The sequence below is a fragment of the Hemicordylus capensis genome, chromosome 2 (genome assembly GCF_027244095.1).
Source record: "Hemicordylus capensis ecotype Gifberg chromosome 2, rHemCap1.1.pri, whole genome shotgun sequence".
In the NCBI taxonomy this organism is placed as follows: domain Eukaryota; kingdom Metazoa; phylum Chordata; class Lepidosauria; order Squamata; family Cordylidae; genus Hemicordylus; species Hemicordylus capensis.
The window spans coordinates 107,799,804-107,821,010 of NC_069658.1; the positions used below are offsets into that span (position 1 = coordinate 107,799,804).

Sequence of the window (21,207 nt, forward strand, 5' to 3'; positions counted from 1 at the left end):
TGGTTCCATGCTATGCCCAAAGCTATACCAGCTACAAAGAGAAGGGTTACATGATTATAGAAGATTAAGCGGATAAATTTTGGAAGTCCACAACTTACAAACAGGTTGTGTTGAAAAATTTTGTTTGTAAGTCAAATGTTCATAACTCGGAATGCATATAGTATTACCAAGAATGACAACTGGTTTGTATGTGCGGGTTGGCGTTTGTAAGTTGAGGACTTCCTTCGTGTTAATATGTTACGGAGCTTTGTTTGTAACTTGGGCAGTGCCTGTATATTGGTGACAGAAAGGAGAAAAGATTATTTTGTCACGCTTTTCATCTGACAAAGCTTGTGGTAAAAATTAATGGAAATGCTCCAAGTGAGACTTGAATTTACAACCTTGCATTGTATCCTCTCACACTGTTTAGAAATACCACATGCTCTGGAGCACTCAGAAGCACTTAAGTAAAATCACCTAGGGAATGGTTTGATTCTCTATGGTGGTTGTTGCCCATTTCCTCACTACAGCATATGATTGGCTGGAAACAATGCTCACCAGTTTGTGTGTGTGGTTGTTTTTTCACATTCTTCTCTGGATGCTGCAATGATATCCTCCACTTTACTTCCTTTCATTTCACTTCATTTTTGCCCAGCAGCCAATCCATCATTCGTCCACAGCAGACATTTACACCATTTCCTGACCTACATACATAACCCAAGTGTTCTTGACAATTAATTTCCATGTTGTTGCACAGGTGATTTGGAGCCCCAGCTGCTCATTTCAGGAAGTGTGGATCCTATTGCCAGATCAGGACAGCCCCTTTGTCAAGCAAGCAAGAGCCTTGTTATCAAATGCAGGGACTCTTTTTTGAAAGAAAAGTTCCCAAATGGTTCTTGAAAGACAGGTTTATGGAGGAACATCATCCACTCCATACCCATGCTACAACTGTGAAGCTTCTTGCCAAACAAAGCCTGCATGGAAAGAAATGTTCCAGTAAGGTGGCACATGGCACCAGAAATTCAGAACATTCTAATCCTCAAGATTTGTCATTTAAAGTAAATATCCTGTTGAATTTTGTGGAAAGTGGTTCAATAGCGCCATCTGGAGTAAGAAGTCTTGACACTACTCCATTCTACTCTATTGGCTCAACAAGTTAAAGCCCAAACCATATGCTATGAGGAGATTCACATAGGCACAGTGGAGAGGCAGTATCTCATATTTTGGACTTGATTTGTGATATATTTGCCAAAAAAGTAAACAGCCCTGGGCATAGATTTAGAAGCATTTTTCTCTTCTTGCCTTTTATCAGAATCAAGAGGAATATCTCAGTTTCAGGGAATCATTGGTAGATTTGTGACCTCATTAGCCATTAAATGTATTTCCAGCCTCATCATCTCAAACCTGTTTGCCTGCCTGGCACTAACAAGTCCACACTGAGGAGAGAGCAAAAGACTGCCATGCTTAATTGCTGCTGGAGCAGAGTCAAGCATGAAGGCAATCAAAGGTGAACAACTAGCAGAACCACCATACATCATAGTACATCTATGATGTGGAAGGGTGGAGCATGGACCTCTTCTTCAAAATCTGGGACTAACAAAATTACATAAGCACTTATCTCAGAAAGCATATAATAGTACTGAAGAAAATACAGCAAAGAGAAACCAAAATGATCCAGAGGTGAAGCACTTTTCTTACAAGGTTATAGTATAACACCTGGGCAGTAGATTAAACAACTGTCACTTATATGGATGGCTTTTTGTCTAATCCTCTTAAATTTAAAAAATCAATGGAAGTAGATCTATAACAGCTATAAGTCACTACTGTTAAATGAAATACTTCTGAACACCAGGTATTGAGCACATCCAATGGAACAGAATTGTTGCCTTCATGCTCTGCCTGAGGACTTTCAGGATATATCTGGCATTAGGGATGTACACAAATTTAAAAATCATGATTTGATTCGAGTTTGAATCAAAACATGTTGTTTTGATTTGAACATGAATTGAATCAGCCCTAAACAGGCCAATTCAGTTCGGACTTGATTCAATTTGAATTGAATCAGAATCTATTCGACCTGTATTGGGGAGAGGGATCAGGAGGAAAGCCTCCTTTCAGCCCTTTTTTTTTTTTTTTAAAGAAAGAGGCACTGGGGTTCCGGGAAATTACTTTTGATCTGTGCAGAGCCCACAGAAGGGGGGGGGGAGGCGGCGACCTGACCCACCATCCGTCTGAAGCCTGCCAGCCACTACTTTTAAAAACAAGAGATGCAGAGGCATCTTTGAACCGCTCCTGGGAGTGGTAAATGCAATGTGCAAGTGCGGTGAGGTGGCAACCCAACCTGCCATCCCTCCCTGCAGCCTGCTGGCTGCTCACACTAGACTATCCCCTTAAATGGCTTCTGTGCACATGCAGGGAGGCTGTCTAAAGGGGTAGACTAGTATTCTTTTCTCTAGAACACGGGTGTTTTTGCACAAAAACACCGGTATTCTAGCAAAACAACACCGGTGGGCTATCCCCTCAAAGGGCCTCCCCCCATACAGGTCGAATCTATTTGGATCAATTTGATTCCAATTGGGCTGATTCGATTTGAAGTTGAATAAATCCAAATTTGAATTGATGCACACATCCCTATTTGGCACTGGAGAGCCAATGTGATGGTGTGATTAGAGTGTTGGATTAGGAGAAAGACTCAGGTTCAATTCCCTGTTCAGCCATGAAACTCACTGTGTTACTCTGGACCAGTCATTTATCTCTTAGCCAAGTGGTACTCAACATGCAGCTCTCCAGACGTTGCTGAACTACAACTCTCATCATCCCCAACTGTAATAAATTGTGGATGGGAGTGATGGGAGTTGTAGTTCAGCAACATCATTAATGCTTCATTAAGGGAGGGCAGGATGCCATCGTGCCTCAAGGAGGCGGTGGTTAGACCATTATTTAAAAAGCCCTCCCTTGATCCCTCCAACCTGGACAACTATAGAGCTGTATCTAACCTTCCGTTTTTGGGCAATGTGATAGAGCGTGTGGTGGCGTCCCAACTGCAGAGGGTCTTGGATGATACGGATTATCTGGTCCCTTTTCAATCTGGCTTCCGCTCCGGATATGGGACTGAAACTGCCTTGGTCGCTCTAGTGGATGACCTTTGCCGGGAACTAGACAGGGGGAGTGCATCCCTGTTGGTTCTGCTGGACCTCTCGGCGGTGTTTGATACCATCGACCATGGTATCATTCTGGACCGCCTCTTGAGTATGGGACTTGGAGGCACTGCGTTGCAGTGCTTCCATTCCTTTCTTGGGGAGAGGGTCCAGAAGGTGGTGCTTGGGGACTACTGCTCGGCCCCGTGGCCATTGACCAGTGGGGTCCCGCAGGGCTCAGTTTTGTCCCCTATGCTGTTTAACATCTACATGAAGCCGCTGGGAGAGGTCATCCGGGGATTTGGACTGAGTTGTCAGCAATATGCAGATGACACTCAGCTCTATCTCTCTTTGTCATCTGATCCTAGGGAGGCGGTGGATGTCCTGAATCAGGGGCTGGAGGCCCTGATGGGTTGGATGTGGGCTAATAAACTGAGACTGAATCTGGACAAGACGGAGGTACTGTTAGTCAGTAGGAGAGCCAATCGAGATGAGGAGATTTTACCAGTTCTGGATGGGGTTGCACTCCCCTTGAAGGAGCAGGTACTTAGCTTGGGGGTATTACTGGACCCGACTCTACTTTTGGAATCTCAGGTGGAGGCGGTGGCCAGGGGTGCCTTTGCACGGCTTTGGCTGGTGCGCCAGCTGCGTCCCTTTCTCGAGAAGGCAGATCTTGCCACAGTTACCCATGCCTCAGTCACATCATGGCTGGATTACCCTAACGCGCTCAACGTGGGGCTGCCCTTGAAGAATATCCGGAAACTGCAGCTTGTACAAAATGCGGCAGCTAGCATTCTGTCTGGAGCTGCCCAGTGTGATCATCTCACACCTATTTTGAAAGAGCTGCACTGGTTACCAGTGTGTTTCTGAGTCCAATTCAAGGTGCTGGTTTTCACTTTTAAAGACCTAAATGGTTTGAGCCTGGGATACTTGAGGGACTGCCTGCTCCCAAGGGTTGCTGCCCGCTTGACGAGATCATCTGAGGGGGCTCTGCTCCAGGTGCCAACAATGAGGGAGGCTCGGCTGTCGTGCACTCAGGACAGGGCCTTCTCTATTGCTGCCTCCAGACTTTGAAATGCTCTCCCAGTGGCCATTCGCTCCTCAGACTCCATCACAATTTTTAGGAAGCTTGTTAAATCTTGGCTTTTTATCCAGGCCTTTACACGATTGTTTTATTGCTGCTTTTGTGTATTTTTATCTGTGTACAGTTTTTATGTTTTGTATTTTATATATTTTAAGTCAGATTTGTTATATTTTTAGCTTAATACTTTTAGCTGTTTTTATTGTATGTTTTTTAACTTTTGTAAACCGCCTTGGGATTGTTTTTAATGAAAGGCAGTATATAAATTTAATAATAAATAAAAATAAAATAAAATAAAATAAAATGTTCCTTACCTTGCATAATTCCTTACCTTGCATCACAATTTTTGTCATAAGTTTATTTTAAAAAACTTGATGGAATCTATTTTTTAAGCTTTTCCAGATGATTCCCAAAAATGAAGGTTGTTTTATGGTTGATCTTTTATCTGTAGTTTCATGTTCAAGTTGTTCTATTTCCAGGGTGAAGATACGTCTTCAAGAAAAGTAGTTTATTTTCTCCTACCATCTCCAGAATTAAGCCTTGGCATCAGTTATTTACAGAGTCAAAGAAAAGAAGTGAACGAATTTGGCATTTAGAGACGCTGAAATGCTTGCTTCATCTGTTGGGTCACTTGGTTTCAAACTGTTTCTAGCCATTACAAATTCCTGTTTTATAACAGAAAGATACTTCTTACCTTAACATTCATTTGTATATTTAAAAGGAGCACAACTGCTTTACCATGATTATTCCATCTATTCTTGTGATAAGAGGAGGAGAACCAAGCTACATCTATGAGATGCTTCTTCTCCTCCCTCATCCTCCATACCATTGATGAGTTTTAGATATCACCAATGAGTGCATCATAATAGAGAAACCACAGGTGATGTCATAACTGTCACCTGCAAAGGTAGGGGCAAATTGTCATCCTTCAGTGCTGGGGAGAGATGTAGCTGGTGGGCACCTGTCTACACTACAAACATATACATGTTTATACTAGTCCTAACCTGGGAGTTCTAGTTTGGAGACACTGCTGATAACTGTCAGATCCCCAAGCCCAAGGGTTCTCAGTCTTGGGTCCCAGATGACACTGGACTACATCACCCCCAGCCAGTCCAACAATATCTAGGGACTTGAGATTGGGAACCCCTTCTCTACACTTTTTCCACAGCTGTGTTAGTTCATTGTGGCAAAAAATTAAATTAAATTGAAATTGAAATTAAAAATCAGTAACTGGGTACAATGACAACTGTAGCCCTGCATCTGGGGATGCATTATTTATTTATTTATTTATTTATTTATTTATTTATTTATTTAAAATATTTATACCCTGCCCCTCCATTGCAATACTGCTCAGGGTGGCTTACAACAATAAGATAGACACAGATATAAGTTAAATACAATTTAAAAATTGTTTTTTTAAGTCAGATTAAAAACAATTATTAGGTTCAAATTAAAACTGAAAATTATAAAAAGCTAAAGAAGCTAAAGAACCTACCAGATATAACAAAATAATTATATTAAAAAGCCTCCTTTAAAAGGTGTGTTTTAAGATATATTTTTAAAACACTGGGGGAGGGGGCATGGTGAAGCTCTTCAGGGAGGGCGTTCCAAAGCTGAAGGGCCACAACCGAAAAGGTCCTGTCTCTAGTCCCTGACAACTGGATCTCTGTTAGTGGCGGGGTCATGAGCAGGGCCTGAGATGATGATCGGAGGGCCCTGGCAGATTCATATGTGCGAATGCAGACCGACAGGTACCTCCGCCCCAAGCCCTGCCCTCACCCACCTTTTATTGAATGACAGTCACCAAGGCTAAATGGAGAAAGTAAATGACAAAGCAGTTTAAGTCTATTGTGTGTCAGAGTTTTGATATGGGTCAGTTGTGGGGAGGAGATGATTTCTGTTTCCCCAGTGGATGTGGCAGGAGCTCCTAAGCACTAGCATCTGTTTATAAAAGAAAGATGAAATACAAACTAAGGGCAACACTACACATGACATTAAATACATCATCATGCTTAACTGTCATGCTTGTTTAGCAAACTCTTGAGATAATAAAATATCATGTTCAGTTAGGATGAAGAACTTTTCAGTTAGGATGAAGAACTAACAGTTCTCCATGAACTGTTTTCAGGACATGGGATTCCAGAGCCTTTCCTCATGGGTCCTAATCAGGTCAGAGCTGGTTGCTGGAAGGGGAGCAGTGTGTGTGGCAGACAAATCATGAAGTGGGGAGATGGGATTGAAGGGCAACTCCAGATCCAATGGACCCAGAACAGCCAGACCTTGTGTTTTTCCACAGTTGTTCCTTGAAAGAACTAGATTTTCAAGGATGCATGACACAAACCTCCATGGGACTCAAGGTCTTTTACCAGGACCACCTCCATTTTCCCCAGGAGCAGAGATCATGGTGAACCTGGGTTGAGTTCTAAAACCAGAGGTAAAGTGTTCATCTGACTGCTTGATCCTTCACAATGGGATTACTTGGGATAAGCAGGGAGGCAGTCTAGGTGCCTACCTTGGACCGGGGTCAGTCTGAGCTCTAAGAAGGGATAAGGCTCCTTTCTCCCATATATGTGTGTTTTTTTACAGAGCTTCCCTTAGAACCAGCTCTGGCTCCAACTCCAGCTGTTGGCTCCAATGCTCATCTAGTTTCACTCCTCTCAGTTTCGGGCACAACTGTCTCTAGTGTTTGCAGGGTCCAGGGCAAGAATAGTTCAACATAAAAGTATATTTAATTTAATTATCATATTTATATACCACCTGATTTATTTTACACACACACACACACACACACACACACACACACACACACACACATCTCTAGGCAGTGTACACAATCCAAATTACAATATAAAAAACAATATATCATTTTCACAGATTAAAAACAATTATCAGAGTAAAACAAACAATTAAACAGCTTTAAATTAATTTTATTTGAAAGCCTGGGGAAATAGGTGTGTCTTAAGGGTTTAAAAAAAGAAAGCAGTCAGAGATGGAACAGCTCTTATTTTGACAGGGAGTACATTCCAAAGCCCTGGGGCAGCCACAGAAGGCCTGGCCTTGGGTTGCCACAAGACGAGCTGGTGGCAACCGTAACCAGACCTCTTCAGATGATCTTAATAGGGGAGAGGTTTCATGACAAAGAAGGTGGTCTCTTAAATACCCTGGACCTAAGCCATTCAGGGCTTTATTGGTAATGACCAACACTTTTATTTTATTATTTTTCTGGAAAACATAGCAGCAGCCAGAGCAAATCTTTAAAAAATCGCTGTTAAATGGTCCCATTGGGTTGTCCCAGAAACCACCCTGGCTACCGCATTATGTACCAGTTGTAGTTTCTGGACTATGTACAAAGACAGCCACACATAGAGAGCATTACAGTAGTCAAGCCTGGAGATCACCATCATATGTGCTACTATTTTAAGGTAATTTATCTCCAGAAACCGGCATAGCTGGCATATCAGCCAAAGCTTATAAAAGGCATTCCTGGCCACTGCCTCAACCTGAGAAACCAGGGAGCTTTGGATCCTGTAGTACTACCAAGCTACATACTTGATCTTTTAGGGGGACTGTAAGCCCATTGAGAACAGGTAGATCTAAACCATCCTTTGGGTTTTGACCCCCCACAATCAGTACCTCTGTCTTATTGGATTCAATTTCAGTTTGTTATCCCTTATCCAACCCATTACCACCTCCAGGCAAGCATTTAGGGAAGTTATGCTATTTCCTGGTGAAGTTGATAAGGAGAAATAGATTTGGGTTTCATCAGCATATTGATATCACCCTGCACCAAGTCTCCTGATGATCTCTCCCAGCGGTTTCATGTAGATGTCAAAGAGCATTGGAAACAGTATGGAGCCTTGTGGAACTCCATACAGTAACTCTTGCTTTGCAGAGCAACAGACTCCAAGCGACACCATCTGGAATCTACTCGAGAGGTAGCAATGGAACCACTATAGAACAGTGCCTCCTAATCCCACCTCCCTCAGGCGACCCAAAAGGATATCATGGTCGATGGTATCAAAAGCCACCGAGAGATCCAAAAGGAGCAGCAGAGTCAGACTCCCTCTTTCAATACCTAATTGGAGCTAATCCATCAGGGCAACCCCATAGCCCCCTCGAAAGCCAGTTTGAAATGTGTCTAGATAATCAGTTTCCTCTAGAACTGTCTGGAACTGAAAGACTACTGCACTCTCATTTGCCTTGCCCAACCATGGGAAATTAGAGACGCGCCTATAGTTGCCTAATGCTGAGAGGTCCAACATAAGTTTTTTCAAGTACAGTCATCCCTCACCAACTGTGAGGGTTCCGTTACTGGAAATCCTTGCAGTTGGCAAATTCACAGTTCGCGAGACATTGGCTTGGATGAGAAACAGGGGGTTAGGGGAATCATGATCAGAAAAGTAACTGAAAATAGAGAAAAAGAGAGAGAAACCTGACTCCCCAAAATGATCCCCTGACCCCTGGAAATGGTCCCTTGACCCCCAGAAAGGACCTCAAACCCCTCAAAATCCCCCCAATCCCCCCAGAAATGACCCCGACCCCCAGTATGACCCTGTAACCCCAGAAATCCCCCTCAAATGCCCAAAATTTAAAAAATGGCACCAAACTGCAAATACTCGGGTCGTGGTTGGCGACAATTTCCCAATCGCAGATACTCAAATCCATGATTGGGAAACCCACAATAGGTGAGGGATGACTGTATGTTCTAATGATAGCCTCCTTAAGATTAGGAGAACCTCACAGAAGCATTTATGATGTTTACCAGACCCTCTCTGATAATCTGATATTAGAGACAAGTGGGAATCCACAACATTTTGTGGATAAGTTTTATATTTTAGGACTCCAAAGACACATTTCTTCACCCAAGCTTTTTAACTAGGCATGTGGTTTTAAATTGTTTTAGGTTTTAATTTCTGTTTTGTTTTATGTTGTTGTAAATCGCTCAGAGACGGAAGTTTGGGGCAGTGTACAAATATAATAAATAAATTATAAACAACATATTATTTATTTATTTCCTCAGAGGGAACATTCAGCATGCACAGGCAACTTACTTGCAAGGAAATGGTTTAACATACCAGTGGGTTGAGTTGCTTTCTTGTGAATAAATCAACTTGTAGGAAAGCCTCTGAGTACCAGTTGCAGTGGAGTAACAGCAGGAGAGAGGGCATGCCCTCAACTCCTGCCTGTAGCTTTCAGCGGCATCTGGTGGGCTTCTGTGTGAAACAGGATGCTGGACTAGATGGGCCTTGGGCCTGATCCAGCAGGGCTGTTCTTATGTTCTTAAAGCGAATAAGCTTGCCACTTTTTATGGTGGCTTTGGAAATCAACAGCCACTAGGAAACTTTTGTGTGCCTTGTTTTAGAGATTAATATATGAATCAGACTGAAATCATAAGGTTATTTGCACATCTAAAGACTTATGGTAGTATTACAAACCATCCTATCATGAGTGATTCTGTATCTTGATTGATTTCTTATTTTAACAGAAAGTTTGATGCCATCTACGTCTTCAAAAACTTCATTCAGATTTTCTCTTATATTCAGTAGCGGCTGGTGAGGGCACTGCTCGGGGTGGTGGTGGAGCAAGAGCAGGGGCATAGCAAAGTTGGAGTGGCCCAGGGACAAGATTATAAAATGCGCCCCTCACTGATATACACACACTTCACAATATATAGTGCACTCACACTCACATCCCCATTATGAATATGGTGAATATCTAGTTCACATTGAATTTGGTTTTTTCACTCTCTGCTACTGCCGATCTCCAAGACACTCAACATAATTCACAGGGGATGCAAGACGGGCGGGTGGGGAGTCATGTGACATGCCTCTGGGGGGCCCCTTGAGGCAGTGGGGCCCCAAGACGACTGTCTCCCCTTGCCAAATGGTAGTTATGCCCCTGCGCAAGAGGCACCTTTAAGAGTAAATGAATTGGTGCTTACCTCTGTTCTTGCCATACCTGAACACTGTTTGGAGAAGCAGCATGCTGCCATGCATCCTCTGCGGTGGGGAATCGCCTCTCCCACTCATCTGGCCATGGGCAAGGCATTGGCTCCACGGAGGCCAGGTGAGTGTTGGAGGCAATCCCCTGCTGTAGGGGGTCCTGGGCAGCATGCTGCTTCTCTGAGCAGCATTCAGGTGCGGCAAGAGCGGAGGTAAGCACCAATTCATGTACTCTTAAAGGTGCCTCTCACCCCCCCCCAGCTGCACCTTCAGTGGCTGCTACTGCTTATATTTGATAGTTTTCTAGCAGTACAACTTCATATATGAGAGCAGAGTGATTGACTTGCATGGCCTCTGATCTTGTCATTATATCCACCAGTAGGAAAATCTGTACCAAAGCAGAACCAGTGACTTACCTGAGTCTCTGCCATGTATTTATAGACTCAAATCAGGTGCTTATAACACAGCAGGGCCTTTCTCACTGTCATATTGGGGGTGGCTAAGGAGGCGATTTGTGGGGGATAAAGAATGCCTACCCTGTTTCCCACAGATGAGCAGATCCACTGTTTGGGTTTGCAAACTCAGCACCCAGATGATCACAGCAGCTGCTGTCTCCATTGCTGAAAACAGGAGCTGGGGGCAAAAAAGGTCCTCGAGGGATTGGCAAAATCTTCCCATCATGCTTTGTGCTGCCAGGAGACAGGCAGCCCTCATTGCATTAACAGCTGTCCTCCGATTGCCCACGAAGGGGGCAGAGGCAGGCCCAGCCCTACTGAGGGCATTACTAGCAAATGGTAAAAATATAAATGGGTATTTTAATGATTTTTTTAAAAAGCTGCATACAATAACTTAAGATAGTTTATAAAAAGTAATAAAACATGAAAAAGCCTTATACATATGCTGGTTAAGTATTGTAAATGTCCTCAGACATATGTAGTGATACTGGACTTCCAAGTGAGTTGAAGTCCTCTTAGATTCTTTTCAAGTCAGTCCTCAGACCTACATACGAGGGTATAATGCCTCCAGACTCCTATTGGTCCAAATAAATTTTCATGATCTTACCAACGTCCCCTTCTCACTTATTTCCTCTGTATATTGTGCCCTTGTTATAAAAGTTAAACAAAATCAAAGCCACTTATCCAAATACAATGGCTTAAAATACAAACGTCTAATACAGAGTTCACCCTGTAAGCTGCCACTGAGTGAGAAGGGGACTTTGGTAAGATTATGGAACTCTATTTGGACCAATAGGAGTCTGGAGGCGCTATGCCCTCATACATATGACTTGATAAGAATCTCAAAGGACTTCAACTCACTTGGAAATACAGTATTACTACATATGTCTGAGGACTTCTACAAAACTTAACTGGCATATGTATGAGGATTTGTAATTTTTTATGATTTTTTATAAACTACCTTAATTAAGTTTTAAGCCGTTTTACACATCATTTAAATTTTTTAATCATTAAAATACCCATTTATATTCTTATTCTTCGGAGTTGTTTCTTATAACCTAGGACTATATTAGGTTTTGCTGATCTTTTGTATTGCTTTGGTTTGCCTTTATGGATCAGGTTTATAACCTGCTTTGTGTTGTGCATCACATTCCTAGCAAAGGACCAGAGACTCTGCTATGCAGAGCGGCAAATTCACAGATGGCGGCCACTGTAGCCAGAGCTCTCTGCTACAAACATGGTCTCTCGCTCCCAGGAACTCCTAGAAATGGCAAATACACCCACACAACACACCAAGGTAGGACACTTAATATTTTTGTGCTACTTTGGTAAAGAACAGGGTCCAGAATCTAGGCCACTCCCATTGCAGCAAGCTGAGTTGGAGGGATTAGTGTGGGTTCTCACAAGCTTGCAGACCTGAACTGAGTGGCTCCTACCTTCATTTTGACAATTGTGTGAATAGTCATAATTTAGGCACATTCACATGATTATCAAAATGAAGGTAGGAAGCACACTGCTTTCCTACGCTGAGCAAGCAGTGCATGGCACCCTGTCCAGAAATGCTACTGAGAAAGTTATCTGTGAGTCATCCTTGGACTTGTCAGAGACTTTCATTGAACTTATGGGATCAATGTACCCACCAGGAGCAACAATCCTGGAAAGTTTGAAACAAACTTTCAATAACTAGAGATTTGTTCAACAAACAGATGTCCTTTTTGGCTTCTCTGGTCTGAGGATCTTGCTTTTTCTTAGAGACTGAACTTCAAGAGGCTCTGTATCCCTCCCCCAAAAAACTTTAGAAGTGAGGCACAAGGGGGGGGGGTTAAGATCACATTGCCCCTTTGATTGAAAAGCTTGAGTCCCTTCGCATCCCCCCACTTGATATGTGATTGGGAAAGACCCAGATTTAAACAAACAAGCTTGCCACTATTACAAAAATAGACATTTTCTCTGCAATCCTCAATATAAGGTGGCCCTCATTATACCTGATCTTGGTACCTGTGGTTTTGCATATCCGCAGTCTGGCAATGGAGATCCAACTTTATTATACGCGGTTTGAAAAAGACTGGAAATTCACTAATCTGCGAATAGTTGCTAGGTGATTAGTTGCTGGGTGACCATTTTGCTGAACAGAGCCATTTTGTGGCTTAAAAAATAATAATAAATCCCCAAAATTTTCACAAAAATCGGCACAAATGGGGATTTGAGGGGGCATTGCTGGACAACTGGAGACCTACAGAGCATGGTATGAGACTTCATTTGTCTGATTTCTACCTTCTTCTTTTTTGCCTTCTTAGCTGGATTTTAGCATCCAGGAACTTACCCCCCTCCCTGTATTCCAATTACCCCAAGATCTTGTTATCCATGGTTTGCTATCACCATCGCCAAGAACAACCCCCACAGATAATAAGGGGCCACTTGTACTGTTCTTACACTAAATATTTTAACTATTTGTTTTGATCTGGGCATATTAGGCTCGTAATTGTACATTCATCAAAACATTTATTTATTTATTTATTTATTTATTTATTTATTTACTTATTTGTTTATTTGTTTATTTATTTATTTTTGAATTTATATACCGCCTTTCATTAAAAACAACCCCAAGGCAGTTTACAAAAGTTAAAAAACATACAATAAAAATGACAATTAAAATATTAAGCTAAAAATATAAAACAAATCTGATTTTAAAACTATAAAATACAAGCATAAAACTATAAATGAGTAAAAACACATAGAAGCAGCAATAGAAACAGTCATGTAAAAGCCTGGGTAAAAAGCCAAGATTTAAGAAGCTTTCTAAAAATGGTGATGGAGTCCAAGGAGCAAATGGCCATTGGGAGAGCATTCCAAAGTCTGGGGGCAGCAACAGAGAAGGCCCTGTCCCAAGTGCACGACAGCCAAGCCTCCTTCATTGTAGGCACCCGGAAGAGAGCCCCCTCAGATGACCTTGTCAAGCGGGCAGCAACCCTTGGGAGCAGGCGGTCCCTCAAGTACCCCGGGCCCAAACCGTTTAGGGCTTTAAAGGTCAAAACCAGCACCTTGAATTGGACCCGGAAACGAACTGGCAGACAGTGCAGCTCTTTCAGGATGGGTGTGATGTGATCCCACCGGGCAGCTCTGGATACAACCCTAGCTGCCGCATTTTGCACTAGCTGCAGTTTCCAGATATTCTTCAAGGGCAGCCCCACGTAGCACGCGTTACAGTAATCCAGTCATGACATGACTAAGGCATGGGTAACCGTGGCCAGATCTGTGGCCAGATCAGAAGAAAGGGACGCAGCTGGCGCACTAGCCAAAGCCATGCAAAGGCACCCCTGGCCTCTACCTGAGCTTCCAAAAGTAGAGGCAAGTCCAGTAGTACCCCCAAGCTGCGTACTTGCTCCTTCAAGTACTTGCTCCTTCAGAACCGTTAAAATATCCTCATCCCGCTTGGCTCTCCTACTGACCAACATTACCTCTGTCTTGTCCGGATTCAATTTCAGTTTATTAGCCCACATCCAACCCATCACGGCCTCCAGCCCTTGATTCAGGACATCCACCTCCTCCCTAGGATCAGGTGACAAGGAGAGATAGAGCTGAGTGTCATCTGCATATTGCTGACAACTCAGTCCAAATCCCCGGATGACCTCTCCCAGCGGTTTCATGTAGATGTTAAACAGCATGGGGACAAGACCGAACCCTGTGGGACCCCACAGGCCAATGGCCACGGAGCCGAGCAGTAGTCCTCAAGCACCACCTTCTGGACCCTCCCCCCAAGAAAGGAATGGAGCCACTGCAACGCAGTACCTCCAGTTCCCATACTCAAGAGGCAGTTCAGAAGGATACCATGGTTGATGGTATCGAAAGCCGCCAAGAGGTCCAGGAGAACCTAAAGGGACACACTCCCCCTGTCTAGTTCCCAGTGTAGGTCATCCACTAGAGCAACCAAGGCAGTCTCAGTCCCATACCCGGGGCGGAAGCCAGATTGAAAAGGGTCCAGACAATCCGTATCATCCAAGACGCTCTGCAGCTGGGACACCACCACACGCTCTATCACCTTGCCCAAAAAGGGTAGGTTAGAGACCGGTCTATAGTTGTCCAGGTTGGAGGGATCAAGGGAGGGCTTTTTTAGTAGTGGTCTTACTACCACCTCCTTGAGGCACGGTGGCATCCTACCCTCCCTTAATGAGGCATTAATAGTCACCTCCAACCATCTACCTGTACCCTCCCTGGCAGCTTTTATTAGCCATGAAGGGCAAGGGTCAAGAGCGCATGAAGTCGCCCGCACACTGCCCAGGATCTTGTCCACATCCTCAGGCCGGACCAACTGAAAAGAATCCAACACAACGGGACCAGATGGTACCAGAAGCACGTCTGCCGGAACTGCCAAAACTCGTCCAAATCGGCACGGATGCGAGCGACTTTATCTGCAAAGTGGCAAGCAAACTGATCACAGCAGGCTGTGGATGATTCCTCCCCAATTACCTGGGGGGATTTGTGGAGCAATGTTTTTACCACACAAAACAGCTCTGTTTGTCTGCACTGAGCAGATGCAATGGAGGTGGAGAAAAAACATTTCTTCGCCACCCCCACCGCCACGGCATAGTCCCTGAAATGGGCTCTAGCCCATGTTCAGTCGGATTCGTCAGGACTCTTCCTCCAGCGTCGTTCCTGCTGTCGTCCAAGTTGTTTCATCGCCCTAAGCTCCGAGGAAAACCAAGGAGCAGATCGGGTTCCACCAAGCTGGAGAGGGCATTTAGGAGCAACTGTGTCAACAGCCCGGGCTGTCTCTCCATTCCAGAGATCGACCAGGGCCTCAACAGTGTCACCAGCTCTGGACACTGGAAACTCCCCGAGGGACGTCTGGAATCCAAGTGGATCCATAAGCCTCTGGGGGCGGACCATCCTAATCGGCCCACCACCCCTGCAGAGGGCAGACGGAGCAGTCAAACTAACCCCACCAGATGATGATCTGTCCATGACAAGGGAGTGGTCTCAAATTCCCCCACCTCCAGATCATTTATTTCCCGGTCGGCAAAAACCAGATCCAGAGTATGTCCTGCCATGTGGGTAGGGCCCGATACCAACTGAGACAGGCCCGAGGTTGCCATGGAGGCCATGAAATCCTGAGCCGCACCCACTAGGGGGGCCTCAGAGTGGACATTGAAATCCACCAAAACAATAGGCCTGGGGGAACCCAAAGCCACCTCCAAGACCACCCCCACCAGCTCAGGTAGGGAGACTGAAGTGCAGCGGGGTGGTCGGTACACCAACAGAATCCCCAGCCTATTTCGGAGGCCCACCCTCAAGGACAAACACTCGAAACTCTGAGATTGCCTGACCGGGCATCTGGAAACGGGGAGGATCTCTCGATAGATGACTGCAATGCCCCCTCCCCGACCCTCAAGGAGGGGCTGTTGCATGATCTGGAAACCTGGAGGACAGAGCTGAGAGAGACCAACCCCACCCAGCTCATCCAACCAGGTCTCTGTCACACATACCAGGTCAGCACGCTCATCCACAATCAAATCATGGATGAGAGAGGTTTTTGCATTGACTGACCGGGCATTCAGCAGCAGCACCCTAGTCCTCGATGGAGTGTTCTCAGAGCTCCCTGGGGTCAGAGGGTTGGGAGAAGAGCTGGGGGAAAGGAACAGGCCTCAATTGCCTGGGCCATTTCCCCCTGTAACGGCCTGCCCAACTCCCACCGCCATACCTCCCTCTGCCCACTACCTGTAATATTGCTGCCCCCACTCCATCCCCGCTTTTCTGCTCTCCCAGACACATCTCCTCAGCCTAACCAACCACAGTTCCTTGGCTTGATAAAAAACCAAATCCACCAGACCTATGCAGTCTCTTGTTCACACTCTTGCTGACTTCTTTGTAGCCGGAAGGAAGGTCTTCTGGGGCCCCCGGCAGCAAGGCCCCAGCAGCAGCCACCCAAAGGAGATCACACACACCTGGATGAGAGGTGGGGCAGAGGCAAGAGACAGCACAGTTGGTGCCCCACCCAAGCTGTTCCCTTCTTCCTTCCCCATTAAGAGGTATCCTTAAACATTAAGAGGTGTCAGACACCAATTGAAGTTCAATAGTTTGATTTGTTTTTGAGACAAGGGCAAAACTGTACTTGTGCATGCACATTGGTTCGCAGCTGCTGTCAGGGCTGCCGTGCTCACTGTAACAGGCACTCGGCAGTGCCATCATGCACAGTAACCCTTTTTGCTGTGACGAGCACCCAGCGGTGCCCCCACCACGAGCGGCACCCTTTTTGCCATGCACAGTGCCCCTAGTGGCCTCCCCGAAGGGCCACTACCAGTGTCACCGCTGCATGCAGCGGGAAGAGAAGGGGTACCACGGGGGGGGGGTGCCACTGCAGGGGCCTGAACACAGCTGCCTATGTGCTCCCTACACTGCTGTTTCGATGGATTAACTAGTTAGTTGAATTTTATGGGCTGTATCAATACATTCAGCCCCAATCCAATGTTTGGATTTAAAGCAGACAAAAATCCATCCATCATATTATTTTATTTGCATTTCAAACAAGACTTCATTTCAAACACAGCATTACAGCAAATGGCAAGAAGAGAGGCTGGACGCCAAAAATACTTAACGGAACTTTCTATTTAGAGTATTTAAACTATTTCGAGAAGAAAACACAATCAATATCAGTACATGGAGGAGGGATTGGCACTCTTCTCAAAGCATCAAAAAGCAGTGGATTTATTTCTTTGGCTATCATAACTAATACAAAGCAAGTCTCTGGAAGTGTAAACATTTCACGTCGAAGAGATGGGTGGGAAACGGCAACCAACAGCCCACGAGTGGGCGGGGGAGGAGGAGATCAAGAAATACGCCTCTTTGGCGGGAAAAACAGCTCGGAAGTTGATCAGTCACTCAGGTTCCCCCGGAATCACACTACCTCTTCGCGAAAGTGGAGCAGCATCCAGCATCGCGAAGCAGTGAGGCCATAAAGTTAGGGATCGAGCTCCGACCCAAGCACTGCAGTGCTCAGAGAGCAACCACACAGTTTGCAGCAGTCAGGCAGCGGGGCTGGCAGTAGATTTAGAAGGAAAGGGCGGCAGTTCCCCTGGCAATGGGGATCAGCTCTGGCTCGGCTGCAAGGAGCGTTGCGGGCCTGTGGCGGGAGGGGGTGGAACCCAGCACGGTCCTCCTGGCTGTGGGGACGAGGCGCGAGGGGGGCGGCAGCAAAGGCGGGCAGCGGCTCCACGTGGCGGCCAGCGGGGGCGGGAGAAGCGCGCTTAATTGTACGGCGGGGGCGGGGGCGGCAGCCGGCACAGTTTTCGGGCCGCCCATCATGATGCTCTCGATGCTAAAGGAACACCTACTGCTGCTGTCGCCGCTGGGCAGACCCAGCTGTGCACCGGCGGCTCGCTTCTCTTCTTTCTCCGCAGCCTCCTTCGGCCGCTTCCCCGCCTGCAAGGCGCACGGCGCCCTCTGCTCCTCAGGCAGCTGCAGCGCGTACGCAGGCAAAGACCCCGCAGCCGGGTGGATCAGGGTGCAGGGAGGCCGCGGCGGCAGAGGCGGGAAGAGCAAGATCCCGCCGGCGGCCGGCGCCGAGCGGGGCAAAGGCAACGGAGGCCGCTTGAAGCGCTTCCTGCGCCGGAGAAAGCTGCCGTTGTGGAACATGTCCTGCGAGGCCGGGTGGAGGCTCCAGTAGTTGCCTTTGCCGGGGCTGCCGGGCTCGCGGGGTACCTTGACGAAGCAGTCGTTGAGCGAGAGGTTGTGGCGGATGGAGTTCTGCCAGGCGGGGAAGCGCTCGCGGTAGTAGGGGAAGCGCCCGCGGATGAAGGCGCAGATCCCGCTCAGCGGCAGCTTCTGCAGGGGGCTCTGCAGGATCGCCATGGTGATCAGCGCGATGTACGAGTAGGGAGGCTTAGCGAGCCGCGCCGCCGCCGCCCTGCGGCTGAGCAGCACCTGGCCGGGGGCGGCTTTGGCCTCGCTAGCCCGGGGACGGGTAGTGGCACGGCTCTCGGGCTCCTCCTGCAGGCGGAGGAATCCCCGATCGCCTTCGCCCAAGATGTCGATCTCTTCCTCCTCATCTTCCTCCCCATCCGAGCCCCGGGCGCGGAGCTGGAGCTGGTTGAAAGGTGCCGCCTCTTCGCGGGGCAGGCTCATAAGGACTAAGCCCAAAGCAAGCGACCAGGAGATGGGAGTGGGAGGGAGGGACGGACTGCTGGTGCTGCGAATCGCCCCCTCGCCTGCTCTGTCCAGAGGGCTGCCCGATCTTTTATTACTCTGTGCGCCCCCCTCCCCCGAAAGGAGGCGCTCAGTCCCTACTGCAGCCCATTGGCTGCAGGCTTAGTGGGCAAGCCACCAGCCCAGTGGGGGATGCGCAACTGGTGAACTATTTTGGAAAAATCTTTGTCCACTTGGGAGAGAATTGTAAAGCAGAGCCCACACGTTTTTGTTACAGTTTCGAAATGCCCTTTAAAAAAGGATATGCAGCCATAGGAAACGCCCCCCCCCCGCCTTCACTTAACAGTGAGACAGGTACAGACGACAACCTGCTCCTCGGGACTCGAAGAACAACTAACGGAGAGAGATCCCGGACCAACGATTATCATCCACTACAGTCTAGGCGTAAATGGTGGCTTTAAAATACGCATCCCCAATTGCATAGACAGAGCATCTGGCCTGTCTAGCAGCGCTAGAGTGCGCATTGGATGCAAATGTTCGCACGTGCAGCTGCTTCAGCAACCTAAACCGAAGGCTGCTGAAGCCTGATCAAGCATCCGAGGAGGAATAGGGGTTGTTAACGGATGTCTGAAACTAGTTTAACTATGGAGAAGAAGTCATAGTTTAAAGGTAGCGCTTCTCCAACTATACAAATCACTGTCAGGAGCAAAGAATATTTGAGTGACCCGAGGTCTGTAATCCCAAAAGGATTACAGGAGGATTGCCCTTCCAGTTTACAAAAACCACACAGCAAAGAAGGTGAAGGTTGGAAAGAACTCTCCATAATTATGTCTGCCTATACCTGCAAGCATTTGCAACTACTACCCAACAAGCAAAGCCGGACCCCCACCACTCAGGCAAGTGCGGCTTGAGTTGGGCAGGAAAAAACAGTAACCTGCGAAAATATCCAGCTACATAAAGAAAGCTGGGAAATATTTGAACTTCACAACAACAAAAGGGCCTGCTATCTTGTAGCCGACCTGCTGTGTTTTATAGTAGTTTGTTTTGCAGATAAAAGCCCCTTACAAACCATAGGGTCATAATAAAGGAAACCGATCATTTATAGATTGCGGGAGGAGAGAATCTCTTTCTAAGGTCAAAAATGTATCTTGGAAAAATCTCTTATTAATGATTGCCAAAAATCATTATATCTTCCCCCAGCTAACTGCATTTGAACTAATGTCCAGCAGACAAATTACAAGAGAGCCTGATAGTGCAATCCTATATGTTTAGTCGGAAGTAAATCCCACTGCGTGGGGCTTACTCAAGCAAATATGCACAAGATTGCAGCCTTATTCATAAAGGCGCAAGTGGTAACACCGAGATCAGGGTCAGCCTCTCCATCGCTCAGCTTGCCTTGGTAAACGTAAGTCCCTGGGGTGAATTTAGCCGTAACAAAAATGACGACAGAAAAAGGATACGTCTCCGCATTTAAATGCATACATTAATCCGTATAGAGATCATATCACAATAAGCTAGTTCACCTACAAAGTAGCACCGCACTTGTTTCCTGCTTCTACAAATGGCCTGTGCTGTTGAAAATAGAATTTTCTGTTCAGTATCCTTTGCGTGCACTGTGGTAGGACTTCAGTAAAACTTCTAAGCCAGTTCCCTTTAAAATAAAGCATAGAGCTTACTCAGTTCAAGACCATATCTCACAATTGGTTTTTAGTTAGCCACTGAGTTTTTTTTTAATCTTCCACAAACGTGTTTCAGGTGCTACCCCATGCAGAGGTGCACCTAGGTAATTCTGGAACCTGGACCTAAAGGCCTTTGGAGGCAAATTAAGCACCCTCTTGCTCGGCCAGGCGAGGCGACCACACTACCCCCGAGAGACTAAAGAGGATTTGGGCGGGGGTGGCAGGGGCTGTGGAGGCCCTGGACCTCGGTCCCGAAGTAAGAGCATCTCTCGCTCCGTGATTTGTTAAAATATGCTGCTAATTTCATATATTAAAAATTAGTACATTCTACAAGACTGTTGCTATAGAACAAATACAAGTGGGGATTTATTTTATTTTTTGCACTTGTCCAATGAATTATTTAAAGGAAAACTTCAAAACAAATAAGAAACTGTCTAACGGGAGTTAGTCAAATATATTGCTCATTCTCTAAAAGAATATGATAATATACGTATCGAAGTACATACTGTAAGTATATATTTAAAATTTACAGTTTTTCCTGTCAGTAAGAATATTGAAGATGCCATTTAAAAAAACAACAACACCATTTAGAATGTCTTAAATAAGTGGGAGGAATGGTTTGGTTACACACAAGAAAGTAACAATATAAAGGTATTTCTATTGTTACCTATTGTTTTGTGTATGTGATAGGCAACCGTTTCTTTCCGTTTCATTACATCGATCCTAGCAGCCATGATCGAGCTTGTAACTGAAATATGTCTGTAGTTATCAGTGGAAAGTAACGGTTTTAGATTT

At 46.0% G+C, this 21,207-nt stretch overlaps 1 protein-coding gene across 1 annotated transcript; it reads right to left on the reverse strand.

The window, feature by feature from the left end:
• Positions 1–17,086: 17,086 nt before the first annotated feature.
• Positions 17,087–18,997, reverse strand: LOC128343604 (forkhead box protein D4-like 1). Its single transcript, XM_053292976.1, has one exon. It carries the CDS (start codon positions 18,710–18,712, stop codon positions 17,639–17,641), a length of 1,074 nt encoding a protein of 357 aa, XP_053148951.1. The 5' UTR covers positions 18,713–18,997; the 3' UTR covers positions 17,087–17,638.
• Between the last annotated feature and the right edge of the window lie 2,210 nt (positions 18,998–21,207).

What these genes read in the sequence shown, in the direction of transcription:
- LOC128343604 (XM_053292976.1), bottom strand. Translation starts at nt 18,712, where the DNA reads ATGAGCCTGCCCCGCGAAGAGGCGGCACCTTTCAACCAGCTCCAGCTC.